This window comes from Sceloporus occidentalis, unplaced genomic scaffold (assembly GCF_023333645.1).
Source record: "Sceloporus occidentalis isolate IW3139 unplaced genomic scaffold, rSceOcc1.0.p SCAF_3, whole genome shotgun sequence".
Lineage (NCBI taxonomy): Eukaryota > Metazoa > Chordata > Lepidosauria > Squamata > Phrynosomatidae > Sceloporus > Sceloporus occidentalis.
This window is the reverse complement of record NW_028316983.1, coordinates 82,212,616-82,235,205: the sequence shown is the minus strand read 5'-3', so window position 1 is coordinate 82,235,205 and position 22,590 is coordinate 82,212,616. Positions and strand designations below refer to the sequence as shown.

The 22,590-nt window shown below is 41.7% G+C and overlaps 1 protein-coding gene across 4 annotated transcripts in view; it reads left to right on the top strand.

Moving 5' to 3' along the window:
- Positions 1-22,590, top strand: part of USP24 (ubiquitin specific peptidase 24) — a 117,720-nt gene that overhangs the window by 25,998 nt on the left and 69,132 nt on the right. For 3 of the 4 annotated variants that reach the window (XM_089515232.1, XM_089515233.1, XM_089515231.1), the window contains exons 5-16: positions 1,822-1,944; positions 3,461-3,496; positions 4,130-4,195; positions 4,601-4,666; positions 6,964-7,038; positions 8,513-8,671; positions 9,155-9,269; positions 9,967-10,070; positions 16,735-16,842; positions 20,463-20,558; positions 20,650-20,811; positions 21,410-21,517. In XM_089515232.1, the coding sequence (XP_089371358.1) occupies positions 1,822-1,944; positions 3,461-3,496; positions 4,130-4,195; positions 4,601-4,666; positions 6,964-7,038; positions 8,513-8,671; positions 9,155-9,269; positions 9,967-10,070; positions 16,735-16,842; positions 20,463-20,558; positions 20,650-20,811; positions 21,410-21,517 (1,218 nt within the window). Of the gene's footprint in view, positions 1-1,821; positions 1,945-3,460; positions 3,497-4,129; positions 4,196-4,600; positions 4,667-6,963; positions 7,039-8,512; positions 8,672-9,154; positions 9,270-9,966; positions 10,071-11,179; positions 11,354-16,734; positions 16,843-20,462; positions 20,559-20,649; positions 20,812-21,409; positions 21,518-22,590 lie in introns of those variants that run through there. The other variant, XM_089515234.1, reaches the window with a different exon arrangement.

The following is a 22,590-nucleotide window of genomic DNA, read 5'->3' as shown; positions in this document are numbered from 1 at the left end:
ATTGCTTTATTGAGATATACAAAGCCATGGTTCACATAATTGATCTAAGGATTGCTGAAATGCTTTAATTGCTCATGGAATGTATTATATAATTACTGATCATGCTCAGTTTTCAAAGCAATTCTGTGAATGTCTACTTAGTAATAATTTCTGTTGGGTTCAGTGGAACTGAATCCAATTTAGTACGTATAGGTTGCAGTATGCAGCTGCTTCATGACATAAAATCCTGAATGTGGGCTGTAGCTACTTGTTAGTATGTCACAAATATTAACTAGTACAGGTTGAATTTCCCTTATCCAGAAATCCAAAATCCAAAATTGTCCACATGGGTGTCTGAGATAGTGACACCTTTGCTTTCTGATGGTTCAGTACATTCAAACTTAGTTTCATGCACAAACTTATTAAAACTATTGTGTATAAAATTATCTTTAGGCTATGTGTATAAGGGTTATACAAAACATAAATGAATTTCATATTTATACTTGGGTCCCATATTTTGGTAGGTTCAGTGGGCCCTCTCCTTACGCGGGGGATCTGTTCCGGAACCCCCCGCATAAGGGAAAATCAGCCTATGCTCAAGCCCCATAGGAGATAATGGGGCACATGCATGTGGCAGTGCAGCACATGTGCACCATAGGCACATGCACCATTCTTCTCCTCGTGCAGCTTCCATGTAAGCTGGAAGCCATGTAAAATGCATCCGCGCATAGCGCAGGCACACTGTATATGCACATATTCCAAAATCCAAAAAATTCTGAAATCAAAAACACTTCTGGTCCCCAGGATTTTGGATAAGAGAGATTCAACCTGTAGTGCTTATGTGCAGGGGCCTACAGTTTTGAGCCAATCCCAAATGCAAAAGCTGTTTATGCCAGGGTCACGTGCCCTCCCACTGTCTCCACACAGCACCCATTTCCTATCCTTCTCTTCTGTTAGCCATTATTCTGAAAAGGGGTTCATTACCTGTGAGATTGTCCACTCTCACGATTCTGCTACCATGTAGGCAAAACTGGCAAGCAGCCCGCTCACAGCCCTGTTCCCTCTGTCAAGCTTTCCTTCCTGCCATGAATTATACGTCTTACTAGCAGAGCACATGCTTTGTTATAGGTCTTAGGTTAAAGTGGCATCTCCAGTTAAAAAATACCTTGTGTCCAGTGAGGGAAATACTTTTTTCTGTCCAAGAGAAGTTGGAGAATAACTACCTGTACTATGCTGAATGAACAAAGTCTTTCTTTATATTTCTTTATATAGTTTTGGTATGTTTCTGTATACACTGGGCCCTTTGCATTCACTGTGATTAGGGGCACAGGGCCCTATGAAAGTGGAAAAACCACAAATAAAAAAATGAGTATTTCTTTTAACCGAGAGAACACCTCTCAAGGAATCTATAGGTCCTCCAGTGCAACTCTATGGTCAACATCTGTCAGAATTTGGCTACAGAATTCCACTGTAGGAGCTGCAAATGACTAGAGAAGTGTTCTTTCTAGGAATCTCTAGTATGATGTCTGGTGGATGTTGACTGTAGAGTTACACTGGAGGACCTAGAGATTCCTAAAGAGAACACATTAATCAAATCCATGAATAATCAACTCTGCAAAAGTCATAGCTGCAAATGTGGAGAGTTGACTGTAGATGGTATTGAGGAATACAGACTTGGACATACTAAAAACATGACTGTTCTGTTTATTCTGAAAAGTTGTAGTTGATACTTAATAAATGTCTGTATACTTCTGGTTCTTTATCTCTTTCCTTGACAATTTTGTTTTGCTTTAGATTGATAACTCTTTGTTTTGGTTTTGTTGTACACCTTTTTAAATCAAGGCCCTTAATCCTGATAATGAGTACCATTTCAAGAATCGAATGAAAATTTGCCAAAGAAACTGGGCAGAAGTGTTTGGGGAAGGAAATATGTATGCTGTCTCACCCATTTCCACTTTCCAGAAGGTAAATATATGCATACTTCAAGACAAAAAATAATACAGAATGTGTATTCCTATATATACTCATGTATAAGTCTAGAAACTTTAGTCAAAAATTGACCCAAAAAACCTGGCTCGACTTATCCATAGGTCAATGTGAGTACTGTATTTTAACTCTTAAAAGGAGTCATCCCCTTTCTCTGAATAGAGTGGTAAAAGGTGAGTGCTTAGTCCATCCAGGGAGCACCAAAAAGAAGCATAGATCCCTTCAACTCTCTCATCCATTTAGGATGAGCACAAACAGTTATGCCTGCCAGAATTTTCTGAGTTCTTTGGCATCATTTTCCTTTGCATCATCCTTTACATTCTTTACATGCCCCTAGGTTTTACCCTCAACTTATCCTCAGATCATATCAAAATCCATAATGTTGCCCCCAAAATCTGCCCTCAATTTAAGCATGAGGTTGACTTATAGTGAAGTATATACAGTCCTCCCTCCATTCTCATGGTCTTCAGACCCGTGTCCCTCGCTTATGTGCAAGGGATGAATGGAGGGAGAATGAATGGGGGGGCGCCCTTACTCACTCGCACCTGTATTCAAACCAATGGGGCTTGAATATAAGCGGAACTGTTTTTGTGAGGGGGTCCGTAACGGATCCCCCGCAAAAAAGGAGGGGCAACTGTACTGTATATTTAACAGACTATTATATCCACATCATCTGAGTTAAATACACCTGTTTTCCCCTCTCAGTTTCCCCTCTCTGTTTTACAGCCAGCAGCCCCTGGTATACTATTATTTCTGCCAGTGTGGATATTATAGTGGTTCATTAAGCACACCTAGAAACCTGATGCTCACAGACAAGAAGTTTGTTAGTGATAGCTATACTCTGACAAGGCCATCCTTACAGGATCCATGCGTTTTGATTGCAGTGTGAGTTTAATAAACTTTAGTCTTTTTAGCTTTGGGGAATGGCTCAAAGAATATAATTTCTTTATCTTTCTGTTTGCCAAATGAGGCTTTGGTCATGGAACTCTCAGAAACTTTCACATCATTTCATTTGTTCTTATTGCAAAATTGCTTCAAAATTTCAGGGCAAAAGCATACTTTTAACAACATTGTTCTCCCTGATGGGTTAGCTAACTTCCAAATCAACCACACTAGAGCATAATACTGCCATATAGCATTTATAATATGCATTGGAAAATACCGACAAGTGTATAGTACTACTGATAAGTGTATAGTATTTTTGTTGTTGTGTGCCTTCCAATCATTTCTAACTTAATGGAGACCCTAAGGCAAACATGTAATGGGGTTTTCTTGGCAAGATTTGATCAGAGGAGGTTTGTCATCGCTTTTTTCTGAGGCTGAGAGAGTATGACTCACCCAAAGTCACTACCCAGGTAGTTTAGCCACCTTTTGTCAACAATTGAAGTAGCAATCACCATTCAAATACTCTAGTGTCCTAATGCAATATGCAGTTATAATAACAATATTTCATTTACCTTCAAAAAACTAATTTCTTAATTTCTTAATTGTCTAGGAACCACATGGATGGCTAGTAGACTTAGTGAACAGGGTAAGTAATTGGCAAAATATTACATTATATACTACAGTATATAGAATAATAGAATCTTAGTATATATTACTGCATATCTTCAGCATGCTGCAGACATTAAGTCTTCTTTTTTAAAAAAATGAAGTTTATGACTATATACAATTTAGTGTAGATAGTGTGTGCATGGCAGGGTAGGAGGAATTTGGGGACAAAGGTTTAGAAGGTTGAGGTCGACTTATAGTGAAGTATATACAGTCCTCCCTCCGTTCTTATGGTCTTCGGACTCGTGTCCCTCGCTTATGCGGGAAGGCAAGTGACGAGCAAACCACTTAGTATTGGCACTTCAGGAGCTAAGTCATGATTTGGCGCATTCTGGAAGCAATTTGGTTGTGCCTGCTTTACACACACACACACACACACACACACACACACACACGCACACACGGCCTTGCCCTCCCTATATGAAGCTGGGTCCTTGACCAAAGTGCCAACTGAAGAAATTCCAGGTTGCACTTTGACCTGGAAATCAGTGATATTGGGGGTATGGTTGCACCTCCTAATGTCATGTGAGCTAGGAGGATATCATGCCCATTACCCCTAACCAGTTCCTGCTTTAAGGTTTTATGCTTTATGCTGATTTTTGTCTTCATTTAGTTCGCAGAATTAGGTGGATTTTCTGCAATTCAGTCTAAACTTCATTCAGAAGATATTGAACTTGGGGTAAGTTTTAAAAGATGGTTTGTTAATGCTGCATTAGACTCCTATAGGTGAAGACTTATGAGCATTCTGTAGTTTTTCTATCTTTATATTTACTGACTGAAGTACTATTTTTATCTTTATATATGAGGGCTGAATATTATTTTTAGACATTTCTTTGCTTGACCCATACATTCAGCTCTTGTTTAGTAATGTGAAAGGGTCTGTTCAGTTATCCATGAGCTGTTCCTCCCATTTTGGTGGTCAAAAAAAGCTATATTGGCTTCAATTATTTTGCAGTAGGTCATCTTAGCAGATGCTATTAGCTTCTGCCATGCTTGTCATATATTCATCTGTTTGAGCAGCCATCATATTGGAACTGATTTGGTTTTGTTGTGTATTTTCTTGAACATCTACTGTTTCTTACAGGCAGTCTCTTCACTGGTACAGCCTTTAGGAGTTTGTGCAGAATATCTCAACTCTTCAGTAGTACAGGTAATGGGCTTTCTGGGGAATGTGTTAATTTAGGGACATACAGATGATGTAAACTGATGTTGATTTTTAATATATTTTATTAATTTTAAAATGAACATTATAATTTACAAAGTAATATACATTCAGAAAACAAAGAGACAGAAAGAAAGAAAAAGACATATAATTAATACACAATAAAGCTCTGAAACGACAGTCCTGATGTAATGGGGAGGGGAGTAAAGAAGGGAGAAATATTATTCTGCCATTACATAGCCAACTAAATTATCCTGCTGAAATTACTAAAAATCGTAATTACAATTTACTACATCATTAAATTTCTTATTGCTTAAAAAATCCACAGTTTCCAGTCTTTCAAAAAGTTTTTGATTGGCTTATTCTTCAGAATCCATTTTAATTTGTCCATTTGGACAAACTCAGGTCCAAAACAGTGCAGAAAGAATCCAGGTTGAGACCGCTTTAATTGCCCTGGCTCAGTGCTAGGGCATCCTAGGAACTGTTTATTGTGGTACCAGAGCTCTCTGACAGAAGTCTAAATGTCTCACAAACTGCAGTTCCCACAATTCCCTAGCATCGAGCCAGGGCAGTTAAAGTGGTCTCAAACTGGATTATTTCTGCAGTACGTTTTGGACCCCAATGACATTAACAATCCATTCTTCCATTGTCAGTGCTTCAGTCCATTTCCAGGTTTGAGCAAACAATATTCTTGCTGCTGTTGTCATATATCGGAGACGTAATCTATATTTCCTCCCCAATTCTTTATCTATAATACCCCTCCCAAAAAAAAACCCCAAAATCGGGTAACATTAACCTTTCCTGTGTATTTACTTTACAAACGGTGGGAAATTGTGTTATATGGCACTCTGATACCTTTTATTTATGATATTTGCTAGATAATTAGAATCCATATGATGTAATTAAGGTAGCTAAATTCTGTTATGTCATATGTCATATGTAAGTTATGTTTGCAGTTGGTCGTCAATAATAGATAGAGTTTGACTCTGCTGTACGCTCCTTGAATTGAATTTTAATAATAGTTAGTAATTGTGCTGTACAATTATTATTTTATTGGTTTTTATTATTTTATATTGGTCAATGACTAAATAAACTGATTGATTGATTGATTGATTGATTGGTAACATTATAAAATCAACTTTTTAAATTTTTTGGATTAACTTACAACTCTTAGATGAGTAACTTTTGCCTTGCAAATTTGTGACATATGAAAAATGGAGCCCTCTTTATCTTGACAATTGATTTGAATCATTCTGAGACATTTTTGAAAGTTTATTTGGAGATAAATACCATCTATACATCATCTTAGGCAGGTTTTCTTTTAAATTATTGCACAGTGTACATTTTATACCTTTAGACCACATTTTCCTCATACAGCCTTATGAACATTATGCCTGAAATGTTGGGTCCACCTTATTATATACTCTTTTATAGATTAATTTTCTGTCTTTAGTTTCATTTATAAACCTTTTAAACTACATGGTCATTTTCTTTAACCTCTGTGGTTGCATTTCTCTTGTCTTGATTAAATCTGCCTTAAAGTTGTATATAAGCAAACAAGTTAAGATCTTTACAATCCATAAGAATAATCTCTCTTGATTTAAACTTCCAGCTGTCTTATTCAAGATACAAAAGATAATCATAAACAACCTGCTCCAATTTTTAACCCATTCTTTCAACCAAAAAAAGGTTCCTGCAGTAAAGTGACTATTACCTTAAAAAAACTTCTGTTTGGTACAAACTCTTAGGAGACTCTTCTAATACAATGATTTTTTAAATTTAACATGCTCCTTAAATATATCATACTAAATCTTCCAAGAGTCTTACATCTCTAAGCAATATCAATTCCTTCACCTTACAAAGGAGCAGGCTGATGCTGATTTTTTAAATAGTGATTTGCATCAACCCGTAGTATTCCGATTTACAAATTGTTGTAGGACAGACATAGTGCCATTTGGTTTTCATGGGAATAATTTAAGAAAATATGGCAGATATGATAGTGATATATATATATATATATATATATATATATATATATATATGCGCTTTATATTGGATGATATCCAAAAGTTGCATTGGCAGCAGGCCTGTTGCACAACCAACCCACCACCCTCTAGATCCTGGAAAAACATCTTTGAATGTACTTTCTAAACATTTGGTGGGATATTTTCCCTTTCACTTGATCTTCAAAAAGGGTACAATAATTACAGCAATCCATTATAGTTTAAATCATGGGCAATATTGTTTTCTCTCTGACATGGAATGATTGACTTTTTGTTTTATAGCCCATGCTGGATCCAGTAATTCACAATATGATTAAATATGTACAGAATGTTGAAGAGAAAGATCTGAAGGACAAGGTAGAACTTGATTTCCTAGCAATGGTCAATAATGTTTATGCACCTGACGTTTCATTTTCTAATTACGTTTTCTCTATATTATGAATGTATGGATTTAACTAGTGCATGGTAAACTGCTTGTGCTGATACTCAAGAAAAGTTTAATGAACTTAGCAACAGTTGTGCTGCAGCAGATTAAAGTCCCATCCAATCTAGCATTCTGTCCTCTGGCCAGCCTGACATTTATGGGAAGCCCACAAACAGCACATGATTGCAATAACACTCTCCCACTGGTGTTCTGAAACATTCAATAAAATGTGAGAAGCAGGTGGCACATTATGGCTGCATCTGCACTGCAGAAATAATTCAGTTTGACATCATTTTAACTGTCATGGCTTGATCCTATGCAATTCTGGGAATTGTAGTTTGTTGTGGCACCAGACCAGAGAAGGCTAAATGTCCCACAAAACTATGATTCCTAGAATTTCATAGCATTGAATCATGACAGTTAAGTGGTGTCAAACTGGATTATTTCTACAGTGTGGATGCAGTCTATGACTACTACAGGTACTCATTTATAGCCTCATGCTCTATGAATGTTAGGAGATTTTGTCATTAGTGCATCAGTTGAGTGTGTCTATTACTTCCCCTTGCCATTTTTGTTCTGAACTAGTTTCTTTTGTATTCACAGCAGTTGCAAATCTACATTATCCTTTTGACTGATTCACACTTGTATAAGCTTAGCATCCCAGAATTTTGTTAGGCAGATATAAAAGAAGTAACTTCCTCAGATTTCATTCCACATACCCACAGAGATCTCATTACAGATTGAGTATCCTGTATCCAAAATACTTGGGACCAGATGTCTTTTGGATTTTGGATTTTTCTTGGGCTTTGGAATTCATGTATTTGCATATAGGTACATAATGAGATAGGTCTGAACACAACATTCATTTATGTTTCATGTACATCTCATAGAGATAGACTGAAGGTGATTTTATACACAATATTTTTAATAATTTTGTGCATGAAACAAAGTTTGTGTACTCTGAACCATCCGATAGCAAAAGTGTCACTATCGTAGCCACCCATGAAAAAAGTTGGTTTTGGGAGTATTTTGGATTTTAGAATTCCGGATAAAAGAAGCTCAACCTGGGTTACTTATTTTTCTTGCAGTGTTATAAAGTGACAAATAAATATGTTAGTTTACTCTTGCTGTATGAGATAATAGAATCTTTACCCAAATCCTGTGCTATTTTTAGTAGGATTGACTTTGAAGTAACTTGTGTGTAAGTCTGTAGACTGTAATCCTCCATGTACTTACCTAGGACTTGGTTCTACTGAATTTAATGGGGCTTAGTTCAGATTAGATATGTGTAGGATTGCACTGTTAGTTTCAAATATAAGGCTACACTGGTTTATGTGCTAACCTCAGTGCTTTTAGAATTCATTATTGATATATCTACAAAATATTCATAATAGTTTTCTTTCACAGAGGCTGGTCAGTATCCCTGAACTCTTGTCTGCCATCAAGCTCCTGTGTATGCATTTTCAACCTGATTTAGTAACAGTTGTGGATGACTTGCGATTAGATATCCTATTGCGTATGTTGAAATCACCACACTTCAGTGCAAAAATGAACTCTCTCAAAGAAGTAGGTTCATTATGCTAATAGTTTCAAATTAAATGAAACTGGGTTGTTGGAATAGAGGAATACTGATGCTGATCTTTGTTGTTGTTAAATAAGTAACTTAAGTTTTATATCATCTATATAGTTTCTCTTTAAATATTAGTATTTTAAGTTACTGATTTAGACCACAAAACTTTCAGATTGAAAATACAAAGGTATAGAATAATATACCTCTGGCCAGTGGCATAATTCTACATTTAGTATAGTAATGTGGCAAAAGATGGCAATAAGATTTTATTTTGAATTAATAAAAATAATGCTGTATAGATTTCTGCTCTCTCCATGTAAGGGAAACATGATACATGTTTTCTCATTTCCCAAATCTTCAGTTATTGATGTTTTCAAACTTTCAGAGTTGGGGGACCATAAATTTTTATATTTCTCTTGTTCTATTAGTTTTTCCTTTTCCTTTTCACAATTTCTGATAGTGTTGGCATTTATTTTTAGGTAACAAAACTTATTGAAGACAGCACAGTTTCCAAATCAGTAAAGAATGCAATAGATCCAGATCGATTACTAAACTGGCTGGTAGAAAATTCTGTCTTATCAATTGCATTAGAAGGTAGGCTTCTGAATATCTTACCAAACAATGGGTTCATAGTAGTTTTGTTGAGACATAATGTTCAGCTTTGGTGTAGGGCTTTTAGAATGAATTTCAGTAAGTTTTAGGCTTATGCATGTTCCCCTATCCTTCCTCCTCTGGGCCTGCTGCAAGGAAGAGACTAAAGAGAATAGAAGCTTTTGTTTTAGATTAGTTTAGTGTACTGTCCGAATGTTAAGTTGTGATTATTCTAAACAATGATTATTTGAACAAATGAGCTGTATATATTCATTTGAAAGTGACTTGTTTTATCCAACCATAGTTAAGAATAATCTTGGTTTATTTGTATTTGAATCACACAGTCACTTTAACTTTCCAAACCCTTCTTTTGGTTGTGCCAAGACTTGCTGTTGCTCTTTCTTGTAATACTAAACTAATACCAAGCTATGGTTCTTATTATGTCCAAACCAGTTATATTTATAAAATATTTTGAAGTGGATGTTTCTGGCAAAAGCTTATATTTTAGCAAGGCTTTAAAACATCTGTCAAGAAACAGTACAAAGGTATTAACAGTCTTAATTGTCAACTAAATGGATTTTTAAAAAGAAATTGAGTTCTTCATGTACACTTTTGTTTTTTTTTAAAAAAACATATGTTTATTATTAATGCAAGATTTGATATCTTCCTGGGATCATTGTGTTCTGTGTTTCTCTGTTAGGTAACATCGACCAAGCACAATATTGTGATCGTATAAAAGGAATTATTGAGTTGTTGGGCAGCAAACTATCCTTAGATGAGCTGACAAAAATTTGGCGAATACAGGTAAAGATGCTTAGCAGTTTGTCTCATGTTAAAGTTCTAATGTCAGATTTGTTTCAAATGGACTTCCTGATGAAATGTGTTGTTGAAAGGGTGGAGATATTTGGAGGATAACATTCTAAGCTAAGAGGGAGAGTATATAGAAAGATGAAATATTGGTAAAGAAGCACTTGAGGTGTATGAGTTAGAGCAGGGGTAGGCAACCTTTTTGAGCCGGGGGCCAGGTTGCTGTCCCTCAGGCGACTGGGGGGCCGAAGCTGGGGGTGGAGCTTCCACCCTCCAGGGCGGGGCCATGTGCCGGGGGTGGAGCTTCCAACCTCCAGGGGCGGGGCCGCATGCCGGGGGCGGAGCTTCTACCCTCCGGGGGCGAGGCCTCCCCATCTTTGCTGGCCCCTGACGGGGCCCCAGGCCCCGTCAGAGACCGGCAAAAAAGCTGGGGGGGGCCGCCAGCGCTGGAGGGCCCCAGCGACGGCACCAGGCCTCCCAGAGGCCCCCCCGCCGCCCTCGGAGCCCTCCTGGAGGTCCCCGGAGACGGCAGTGGGCCTCCCAGAGGCCCCCTGCCACCCTCGGAGCCGTCCTGGAGGTCCCCGGAGACGGCAGCGGGCCCCCCAGAGGCCCCCTGCCGCCCTCCTGGAGGGCCCCGGAGACAGCAGCGGGTCCCCCAGAGGCCCCCTGCTGCCGTCGGAGCCCTCCTGGGGGGCCCCGGAGACGGCAGCGGGCCCCCCAGAGGCCCCCTGCCGCCCTCGGAGCCCTCCTGGGGGGCCCCGGAGATGGCAGCGGGCCCCCCAGAGGCCCCCTGCCGCCCTCGGAGCCCTCCTGGGGGGCTCCGGAGATGGCAGCGGGCCTCCTAGAGGCCTGCGGCCGCCCGTCACAGCTTTTCGCCACTCTGGGCGCCGCCATTTTGGGCGAAAAAATGGCGGCGCCCATAGCGGCCTCTGGGGCTATGGGCGCCGCCATTTTGCCGCCCAAAATGGCGGCGCCCAGAGCAGCGAAAAGCTGTGACGGGCGGCGGCGGCAACAGCAGCCAGGGGCCGGTTGCCAGGCCTCCGCGGGCCGCATCCGGCCCACGGGCCGGTGGTTGCCGACCCCTGAGTTAGAGCACTCAGTACAACAGTGGGCAACAGGTTGCCTTCAGCTTAATATTGTGTGGCCCTCAGCAAATTAGCAGGTGATACATTTACTAAGAACTATCTATTCTTTCTTCAGCAGCCAAACAGGGCGAAGAGGAAAACAGAACAAGAGAATAGAGAAGTGGGGCATTCAGACACATGAAAGAAAAGGAGAGGGTGGGTAGGGAGACTTTTTTCTAAGTCTGTGATTAGTCAGAGTAGCTGAAAATAAATCCACAAATAAAGACATGGTTTAACTCTATAATGTTTTTATTCCTCTCCTTTGTAAGGCTGTACATGCTGTAGGACTTCAGGATCTTATGCCTTCCCACTGATGATCAGGTTTCCCCCCTCCCCTGCATCCCCTAACAATGCACTTCAGAATGCATCCTGGGTTCTCAAGGCAAAACCTCTTAGGAGAGTGCAGTTTTCTTCTGAGTTTGTTCATATCTTCAAAGAAGATTGAGCTTCTCCCCAGAGAGATGTTAACCTCACCCAAAATTTCTGTACCCTCACACTTAAGACCAAAAAATTTCTCAAAACTCCTCCTGTTAATTGTCCTGTTTCTGCTCTGCAATGGAATACACCCCTAGGGAGCACTAGCAAAAATGGGCAGACTCAGCTTTAAAATAATCTCCTGCCTCCACTTTATCCTTTAGGGCTTTCTCCACTGCCTCTATAGAATCAGAGTTGGAGGAGACCACAAGGATATCCAGCCCAACCCTTTCCCTGCAGAAATATACAATCAAATACACAATATAGTGGTGTGGACATTCATGATTTGGATAGAGGACATCTTTAACAATCTTTACCTAGATGCTAAGTCCCTCCACCATGTCTTGATTAAAATGTACTAGTCTCTGGTAACACAATTAGGGATTCTCTTACTTTTTTCAGCTAGGACCATTGTTTTCATGGTAGCGCACAAGTCAATTTAACTTACTCTGTTCTCATGAAGAGTAAGGGTTGAAAAAAAATTAAGCTCAGAGGAAAGATGATAAACACTTGCCTAAGTATCTCTCCTTCCTTTCTTCCCTTTCATGGCTTCTCCAAACCCAAAGACTTGTGAAATTTCAAATCTATTTGGTAAATGCTATGCTTTCAGTTCAGACTCCAAAGATGACAGCTTTGCTTTTCTGGTCAAGGGGGACAACCCCACAAGACTAGAAGAACCAATTTCTGTCTCAAGTCCTTTGCTAGTGGAAGGCAGACTCACACATTTTGTCCTTTCCTGGTATCAGTCCACCATGGATACTTGGGTCTTCAGTACCATCTGACTCGGCTTCTTTTAGGAGTTCAACTACCTTCCCCATAATTAGTTTCTTTCCCGTCTCCAGATTCTTCAGGAAGCAGCATCTTGTTAACCAAGCTATTCAACATCTGATAGTCATACAGACAATGCAATATTTTTTCTCTCAGGGAGTCCATTTTCTTCCTAGTGCCCAAGGATATGATTTTCTATCTATTTTGGACCTCAGATATGTCAGTCACTTCATAACCCACAGACACCTCAGGTTGGAGTCTCTACAAACCATCCAGGAGACAATTGATTGTGGAAGTATTTCTGTTGATTTGATGGAGGTCTACCTCCACATCCTTATTCAGCCCACAGGCAATTCCTGTGCTTCTGTTACAACATCAGACACTTCCAGTTCAGAGCCTTTCCCTTCAGCTTAGCCGTAGCCCTCAGGTCTTCACCAACTTCATAATCTCAGTAGTAGTCTTTCCCAAAATTCTAGTACATTCACATCTATTCTTATTTAGACAATCTGCTTCTCCATATCTCAGCATAGGCAAGAGCAACTTCTCTGCCAGTTTCAATTAAGTGGCCAGCCATGGGTTCCAAAGAGCAGCCTCTCCCCCAGCAGACAGATTATTCACTTAGGTTTCATTCTGTCCCTCCAGGGAGGTACATTGTTGGTTACTTGAATTAATTGTTGCCCTTTGAATACACGGTTAGAGCACTTTGATTCAAGGTTAGAACTCTGGTATCTCATTCTTTAGTGCATTCATTTTCAGTGGAGCTTGTATTATTGTTTCTTCAGAAATAAGTTTTGTTTTCATTCCATGTAAGTATATTTAGCCTACTGCTCCTCTCTCTTCTCCTCACCACCACAACTTTATTTCAGTACCTGTACATCAGGTGGCTAAGTCAAGTCCTCCTACAAACATGGAGTGCCTTGATAGATGAAAATTCATTCTTTCTTCAGTTTCTTATTATCCAAGGGCTTAATATAAAATGCTGTGTAAAATTTTGTGTTGGAATCAATGTATACATTTGTAATGAGTCCAAATATGCCTCTTTTTGTTTAATAACTACCTTATGGACTCCATAGATTTTTTTACAGGCAAAAAGATTATAAATACACAGTATTTGGCAGTATAATGAGAAAGCTCTTTATTCCAGGCATGGTTGCAATAATTTGACACCTTTCAATATTTCTTTTGTGCATTTGGTCCTGTTAGCAAAACTAAGAGGTGTTCTAAAAAAACCAATATTATAGATTAGGACCTTCTGTGCTTTTCAGTTTCACAACTCGTAAAATGTCCTCATAACCTATCCCTTTTCTTTATACAAAGGATGGACAGAAAATAGGTTAAGATCTAAGCTGCCTCTTTTGCAAATTGTTAAGGATCTCAAACTCCCAGCTGTTTGATAGTGCTCACTTTATGTCTGAATAATAATCATAATCATAATAATAATAGTCCATTTTGACTGAATAATGAATTAGATTGTTAAAATCTCTGACCTGTGGTGATTGAAATATTGTAAGTTCTCAGTTTATGGCTTGTAGGCTTTATTAGATCATTGGCCCCACTCCTTGAGCATTTGGCATCTTTCTCCAGTTGCTGGATGTTGCTGTCCTAAATTAAAACAAAGTAGATTCCTGAAGTTTATACTCCCCTGCCTTTGGCCATTATTAGGTAGTGCCAAACTAATCTGAGTATACTAGCACTGCCATAGACTGATGTGGGAGGGATTGATTCAATGTTCCACTCTGGAGTTAACAATGTGTTCTTATCTTTGGACATTTGAAGTCAACTTGTTTAACTACATCCTTTCTTGTATTCTAGATAACATAACACACAAATACTTAAGTCTCAAACACACTGCAGAAATAATCTCGTTTGAGACAGCTTTAACTGTCCTGGTTCAGTGCTAGGGAATCCTGGAAATTGTAGTTGATTGTGGCACTTGAGTTCTCTGATGGAGAAACAACAGTTCAAACTGGATTATTTCAGCAGTGTGTTTTGGATCTTAATCAGTTTTTATTTTATTTTATACAAATGCCACATTTCTACCAGCAAGCATCTCAAAAGTGGGTTACAAAAGTTAAAAACAAAGTCCAGCTAAAATCTTATTTTACAAAAATTAACAATTCTATTTTTAAAAGTACATAATTAAAAGAGTTAAAATTAAAAAAATGAAAAGAAAAAAGCTCAGCAAGCTGCATTAAGAACACCTTTTCCTCACATAGGCGGGATACAAACGGGCAGGGGAAGACGTCTTGGAGGTGTATTCTGCTGAATACGGAGCCTCCAGACCGCCCACCCCGGGGGCGTGGCTCAGGAGATGGGGCTTCCACATGGGGGGCAGTGAAGACGCCTCACCTGGGGCCGTTTCTGACCCGCAGTTTCCAAACCGCCACCTCGGAGGACGCTGCAAAGAGAGAGGCAGCTTCCTCACGGGCGGCCAAAAACGGGGCTTTCTTTTTTCTTTGCCGGCTGGCGGATGCGCAGCTGCGCAGCTGCAGCGCTAAGCAGCGGCGGCAGAAAGCCTATGGGCACATTTAAAGTGCCCAAGCCCCTTTAAAACTTTTTTCCCTGCTCTGCCCAAGAACAATGGTGGTCTCCTGCCAGCTGGTGATCAGCTGGTGTTGGCATCCTTGCCCGCTTGCACTTTGCCAGTGTCACCAGCATCATGGATGCCTCCTCTCCTTTGGTCCCCGCGCTCTTGCTGAATCTGCAATGCACAGCCACAGCTGTCGCCGCTGCCACCGCTGTCCCCCTGCCATCCCCCATCACCTCCCTTGTACATATGTAAATATTTACAGTTTTAGGGTTTTTTATTGTTAGGTGAAAATGGCACAGGAATGTGTGTAGGGGCTCACTTTAAAGTCCAAACTTTCCAAGCAGCGCATGCGTACATGTTGCTCTAGGGTTAGGGTTAGGGTTACGAGTCTTAAAATGCGCTGCAGCTGTGCTGCAGCTTCCACACCTGCATGGCAGCTGACGTTGCAATTAAAGCCTGACTGCAAACTGCGCATGTTCCAGGACCTCGACTCATTATGCGACGCAGCAGACACGGAGCTTTTAAATGGGCAACTTAAATTAGCGGCGTAGCAATTCTGGCGTACCGGTGCAGCAGCTTACAGACGGAGCTGTGCAGCTGCGCATCAAACGGAAAAGAAGCGGAGAAAAGCAGCACCTTTTTAATGCCGCCTCTTCCCGCTTGGGGCGTGCGGGGGGCGTGTTCATGGCGGCATTCAGGTAAGGCCCGTCTGAAGGCTCTACCTTCATGACGTCATGAATACACCCCTTTTTGCCCGTCTGTATCCCGCCATAATCTAATCACCAAAGGCCTGTCTAAATAAAAAGGCACTTGTCTGCCAGCAGAAAGAGAAGTAGGCTGCAATGGAACCTACCTTGAAAGGCAGTTCCACAGCCTGGAATCTTTAAGTTTTAGCAGTACAAGAAAGTGTGATGTATGTAGTGACTATTCACAAATTGATTCAGCACTTCTTCTATTAGTATATGGCACCAAAATTTGGTTGATAATTTGACATGTCCAGGTGCCAAACACTGTTCTCATTTACATTATGTGTGACAAATGTGGTTTCAGATGTTGTGCTAATTAATATGTGTATAATGGCTGTGAATCCTAATGAGCTGAGAGGTGTTTTTTTGAAAAGATAAGTAAATTCTACATTCTTGAAGGTTTGCAAGTAAGTTAATTTTTGACATGGCCTGAGCATTTACTTCTGAAGGTTTTGCTTCTAAGGGTCCAAGGTTCTCAGAATGATTGTCTCTTGTTAGAAATGCATAAGTGATTTATATTTAGATAATTATCTAGCAGGGCACCCCTGTTGTGAAACTTGGTCTAACTGGTGCATTTTTGCCGCTTCCCTCACGCTGCTTGAAAATCCAAAATGTGAAACTACTTACATGGTGAAAGTCTGAAAAAAAACTTCTAAATCATTATTGTAATAGTACACCTAAAAACAATATCTGCCCTTTAAAAAAGCTTGTAATAGAATACATATACTATTCATCTTGTTCAAAACCTAAAGGGGAGAGAATGAAATTTGTACATATGTTTCTCCGCACATCCCTTTTTGTTCTTTAATCATCCACAGGAACTAAGTTTGGGGAGAATGAACAGTTCTATTAGACAAGCAGTAATTACCTATTTGACTTTTTCTGTACTTTATTTTCAGTGAAATGTGTATCAAGATAAAAGTGTGCATTTCTTAGTACTGATAGTTTGTGTTTCCCTTTCTAGTTTTCTCGTTTAATATCTTTCTCCGTGTTCTTTCCCTCCCACCTCCCCTTCAAAGTCAGGACAGCCATCAACTGTGATAGAGAACATCCATAGTATTATTGCTGCAGCAGCTGTGAAGTTCAGTTCAGAACAGCTCAGTCATCTTTTTGTCCTTATTCAAAAGGTGAGGTTTTTATTTCTTCATCTGCAGTTACAGCACAAACTTTTTATGTTTTCATTCATTCATTCATTCATTCAGTTATTTATTTGAGACTAGATAACATAATAGAATGGTCCAATCCAGTTACAGCCAAATATGAAGTTGATATCTACAACATGGACTAAGTAAGTTTCAAAGCATCATGCTTACCTCAAGGAATTGGATGGGACAAGAAGTGCTGGATGAAGGGAGCACCTAACTACCTGCCACTGGCCCTGTACAGATGGACCCATGATGTGCTAGGGTTGCCTCGGGGCGGCGCCTGCACAGCTGCGCAGCACCACCCACATGGTGTGCACAGCTATGATGTCGCAGCTGCGTAGCATCCAAACAGCACTGTGCAGCTGCGACGCCATCAGGACGTCTTTGTAGGTTTGCAGCGGTGCAACTGCGCCGCAAGAAAACACTTTTTAATGCTCCTTTGTTGCTGCGCAGCAGCGTCGCACAGTTTGGTCGCTGCAGTGCTGCTGTGGAGGAAAGAGAGGCGCCTCCCCACCACAGTTTCATTCTTTAAATTGGGAGATATTTGTGAACATAACATTAAATTGGGAGATATTTGTGAATATATGGAATACTGTATATACTCATATATAAGTCTAGAAATTTAGGTCAAAAATTATCCCAAAAAACATGAGTCAATGTGAATACTGTACTTTAACTCTTTTTTTAAAAAAGAACCATCCCCTGGTGAAAGCCGAGAATATAATCTGTACTTGAAGCACTGACTCCCCCTACTCTCTCAATTCTCCAGCCTTTAATGTGAGCACAGTTACGCTTGCTGGAATTTTGTAATTTTGCTGGAATTTGGCATTGCTTTCCTTTGCTTTATCCTTTACATCATTTGTTATATGCCCCTAAGTTGTTTTACCCTTGACTTTTCCATGGGTCATATCAAAATCCATGATTTTGGTCCCAAAGCCTGCCCTTGATTTATACATGAGGTTGACATAGTCGAGTATATAGGCTAGTTTAGATTTCATACCAAGAACAGCTTACTTTGTAGTAAATATATTAAGGGACCTTCCAGTTGTCTGTTACTATCTGATAAGCTTTACTTGAGGTGGATTAATTCCTTGAAAACTGTATACGCATAATTCAGTATTGTTGTTACTGTGTACAGTGGATCCTTGTTATATGCGGGGGATCCGTTCCAGACCCCCCGCGTATAACAAAATCCGCGTATGCTCAAGTCCCATTTGTCCCAATGGCGGCGCGCGTGCACGCCCGCCACCATTGGGACAAAAGTTCCCTCCCCTCCCTCACTTCCCTCCTCCCTTCCCTCCCTGCCTCCCTCCCTTCCCTTCCCCTTACTTACCTTCTCGGCGCAGCAGCTTGACCTCCGCCGCTGCGGGGGAAGCCGGGTGGCGGCAGCGGCGGAGGCCAAGCCTCGGCTTCCTTGCCGCCGCCGTGAAAGGGTGCGATGGCGGTGCTGGAGGCCTCTTGGCCCCCAACAGCACCGCCACCGGGCCTTTCCTGCAGTGGCGGCAAGGAAGTAGGGCTGCCGCGCCGGAGGCCTTCAAGGCCTCCCGCGCCGTCATCTGTCCTCCTCAAGGCTTCCGCCGCTGCCGAAAGGCCGGATACCAGTGCTGGAGGCCAAGAGGCCCCAGCACCGACACCCGCCCCTTCCGTGGCCACGGAGGCCTGGAGGAGGCCGAGTGCTGGTGCTGGAGGCCTTGAAGGCCTCTGGCGCTGCTGCCCTCCGCGTCTCCTCTTCCCCACCTCCGCGCCTTTGTTTGGAAGAAGAGGCACGGAGGGCAGCAGCGCGGGAGGCCTTCAAGGCCTCCAGCGCCAGCACCCGGCTTCCGCCACCGTGGAAGGGCCGGGTAGAGGTGTTGGAGGCCAAGAGGCCCCAGCACCAATACCTGGCCCTTCTGTGGCCGCGGAGGCCTGGAGGAGGCCGGGTGCTGGCGCTGGAGGCCTTGAAGGCCTCCCGCGCTGCTGCCCTCTGCGCCTCCTCTTCCAAAAAAAGGCACGGAGGTGGGGAAGAGGAGGCGCGGAGGGCAGCAGCGCCAGAGGCCTTCAAGGCCTCCAGCACCAGCACCCGGCCTCCTCCAGGCCTCCGTGGCCACGGAAGGGGCGGGTGTCGGTGCTGGGGCCTCTTGGCCTCCAGCACCGGTATCCGGCCCTTCATCAGCGGCGGAGGCCTTGAGGAGGACAGATGCCGGCACGGGAGGCCTTGAAGGCCTCCGGCACAGCAGCCCTACTTCCTTGCCGCCACCGCAGGAAAGGCCCGGTGGCAGTGCTGTTGGGGGCCAAGAGGCCCCAGCACCGACACCCGCCCCTTCCGTGGCCACGGAGGCCTGGAGGAGGCCGGGTGCTGGTGCTGGAGGCCTTGAAGGCCTCTGGCGCTGCTGCCCTCCGCGCCTCCTCTTCCCCACCTCCGTGCCTTTTTTTGGAAGAGGAGGCGCAGAGGGCAGCAGCGCGGGAGGCCTTCAAGGCCTCCAGCGCCAGCACCCGGCCTCCTCCAGGCCTCCGCGGCCACAGAAGGGCCAGGTATCGGTGCTGGGGCCTCTTGGCCTCCAACACCTCTACCCGGCCCTTCCGCGGTGGCGGAAGCCAGGTGCTGGCGCTGGAGGCCTTGAAGGCCTCCCGCGCTGCTGCCCTCCGTGCCTCTTCTTCCAAACAAAGGCACGGAGGTGGGGAAGAGGAGACGCGGAGGGCAGCAGCGCCAGAGGCCTTCAAGGCCTCCAGCACCAGCACTCGGCCTCCTCCAGGCCTCCGTGGCCACGGAAGGGGCGGGTGTCGGTGCTGGGGCCTCTTGGCCTCCAGCACTGGTATCCGGCCTTTCGGCAGCGGCGGAAGCCTTGAGGAGGACAGATGACGGCGCGGGAGGCCTTGAAGGCCTCCGGCGCGGCAGCCCTACTTCCTTTCCGCCACTGCAGGAAAGGCCCGGTGGCGGTGCTGTTGGGGGCCAAGAGGCGGCGGCAAGGAAGCCGAGGCTTGGCCGCCGCCGCTGCCACCCAGCTTCCCCCGCAGCGGTGGCGGCAGAGGCCAAGCCGCTGCGCCGAGAAGGTAAGTAAGGGGAAGGAAAGGGAGGGAGGCAGGGAGGGAAGGGAGGGAGGAAAAGGAAATTGTCCCTAATGGCGGCGCGCGTGCACGCGCGCTGCCATTGGGGACAATTTCCCGATTTGCCATCCGCGGATGCTCAAATCCGCGGATGGCAAATCCGCGTATAAGGAGGGCCGACTGTACCTTCAAGTTGCTGCTATACCATGCTGACTCTCAGTAGTTCCATTATAAATAATGCACTTAAATTAAAATTTCACTGTTAATAATAATCCAATTTGAGTAGTTGAAATTTCTCGTTGAAACTGTTCTATCCTGTAATTATTTAAAATGCAGTTTTCATTGTATCAAATATTCCTAGACACCAGGTTTGCTTTAGTAAAGTTCTGTTGCTAACATAATTAAAAAATAATTGTAGGATCAGGTGAAAGTTTTGTTGAAATTAATTTTTACTATGTATTAGCATTTCCAAATTCTCGGTTAACTGAAATCTGCATTATGCTTATTACCGTTGTGCAACTATAATAATTGTTTTATGCTTATTGGTTTTTATTTATCCAGTGTTCTTTCTGTTACAGAGTTGGGAATCAGAAAGTGATAGAGTGAGACAGAAGCTCTTAAGTTTGATAGGACGTATTGGCCGGGAAGCACGAGTAGATACAACCACTGGAAAGGCATGAGTAATAAATCCAATTGTTAACTGTATACAGATACTAACATCTGTAATGGATAGTGTTAATTTTCTCTGTGTTTATAACCTTGTAGGTTCTTGAGGTTCTGTGGGACTTAGCTCATCTTCCAACATTACCTAGCAGTTTAATTCAGCAGGCCTTGGAGGAGCACTTGACAATCCTCAGCGATGCATATGCAGTGAAGGAAGCAATAAAACGAAGCTATATCATCAAATGCATAGAAGATATTAAGAGGGTTAGTTTTCTATTTTGGAAGTATTTTATTTATAGGGAGTAAAGCAAAACAGTCTCAGATGATAGTGAAGTAAGAATACTTTGGTTATTTGAAAGATTTTTGAAAAGTTAATATATTTGAGCTTGCCATTCCATCCAGCAAGTGGCCAAATTCACCTTATCTCAAATGTACAAACCATGAAGTCCCAGCCATTTCCTGATTTCTGGGTGTAGTTAGTGGTGACCCCAGTTTCCCAGACTGTGTTTTGTCAGGAAATGTAAGGTTGATACAACACATGCCTAATATTTTGGACATGCAGTAAGAATTGCGCCAATCTTGACTCTATATCAAGCATCTGTAAGTGAACTACCTAATGTGTTAATTCTATAGCCATTATTGGCTTTCTGTATCACCATCATTGTCTTTATCAGTTTAATTTAACTAAACTCTCCATATATTTTTACTAAGAGAAGAGACTGAAGAGAATATGGATCTGATGGGGTTGTGTTGAGGTATATCACTAGTACAAATTGTATAAATAATCAAGAATGAAAAAAAATCACAGAAAGTTTATTCCATGGAGCCATTGTTACTGAAAATTGTTCAAACTTATTTTCAGTCATCACAGCATCATAATCCCCAGTTTGTATGGGTAGTACCAGCTTTACGTCAGCTCCACGAAATTACCCGTTCATTTATTAAGCAAACCTACCAAAAACAAGATAAGGTAAGAACATTTCAAGACAAAATTGCAAATTTTTGTATGATCAGTGGGGGAAAGAGAAAAAAAAGAAAGTGAGAAGCATTGAGGAATCATTTTTACTGTTAACTGAAGGCCCATCTATCTATTCAAGCATGTTCCTAGTTATTAATTCATACCAGTGTCATCTGGTTTTTCATTAATGGCTGATATTGTATTGTATCTGTTTATAGTGTGATCCACTTGTGTGTGTTTTTTAAATGTGAGCAGTATAGATATTTTCTGAAATGAATTCATAACAATATATTTATAAGCAGCATTTGAGATGGGGACTTTGGAGTCTGATAGTTCAACATATTGAATCCTCACTAATAGGAAATAGTCTCCCCTTCCTGCCTGTCCTTTCTGCAGCAGGCAGATGTTTTTATTCTGCTAGACTCACTCGTGGCATGGAAGGACATTTTTACTGTTTGAGTGCTATATATAAAGTTGTGATTTTAATTTGTTTGTTCTAATTTTCTTACTGTGAACCATCTCAATTCCCATTTTTAGTGCATGTTGTGATGTAAATGAAAAAAGAAATACAAATTTATTTCAATTTATATTTTATCTTTCTGTGCATAGTACCTATAATGATAAAAGTGCAGCAATTAAACAAAATACAAGCAGGACAGAAAAGATAAAACGTCAAAGACCAATAAAATAATTCAAATACTAAACAGTGGCCAGTATAAAAACAGATTGAACAACAAAAGGATTAAAATTAGTGGCATATGAATTTAATGAAGTCATGCTTGTGACATTTTAACAATAAATCTTTATAATAAACCAATCAGCTTTGGAACTGGAAGCTAGTATTCTATATTGAGCTAGCTAAAATGAAGGTGTTCGGTACAAAGCTGAAATCCTTCATAGGGTGGTGGTATGATTGCAAATTGTGGTAAGTAGATCCAATGACAAAAATAAAAAACCTGTAGGGGTTTTTTGGATGTATACAAAAATCCCTACAGGTTTTAGGAATGCAAACAGGAACCTTCCAGCTAAGTATTCAAAGCTTTATTTATTTTGAAAGGCAACCAAAAAATTTTATTATTAAAATT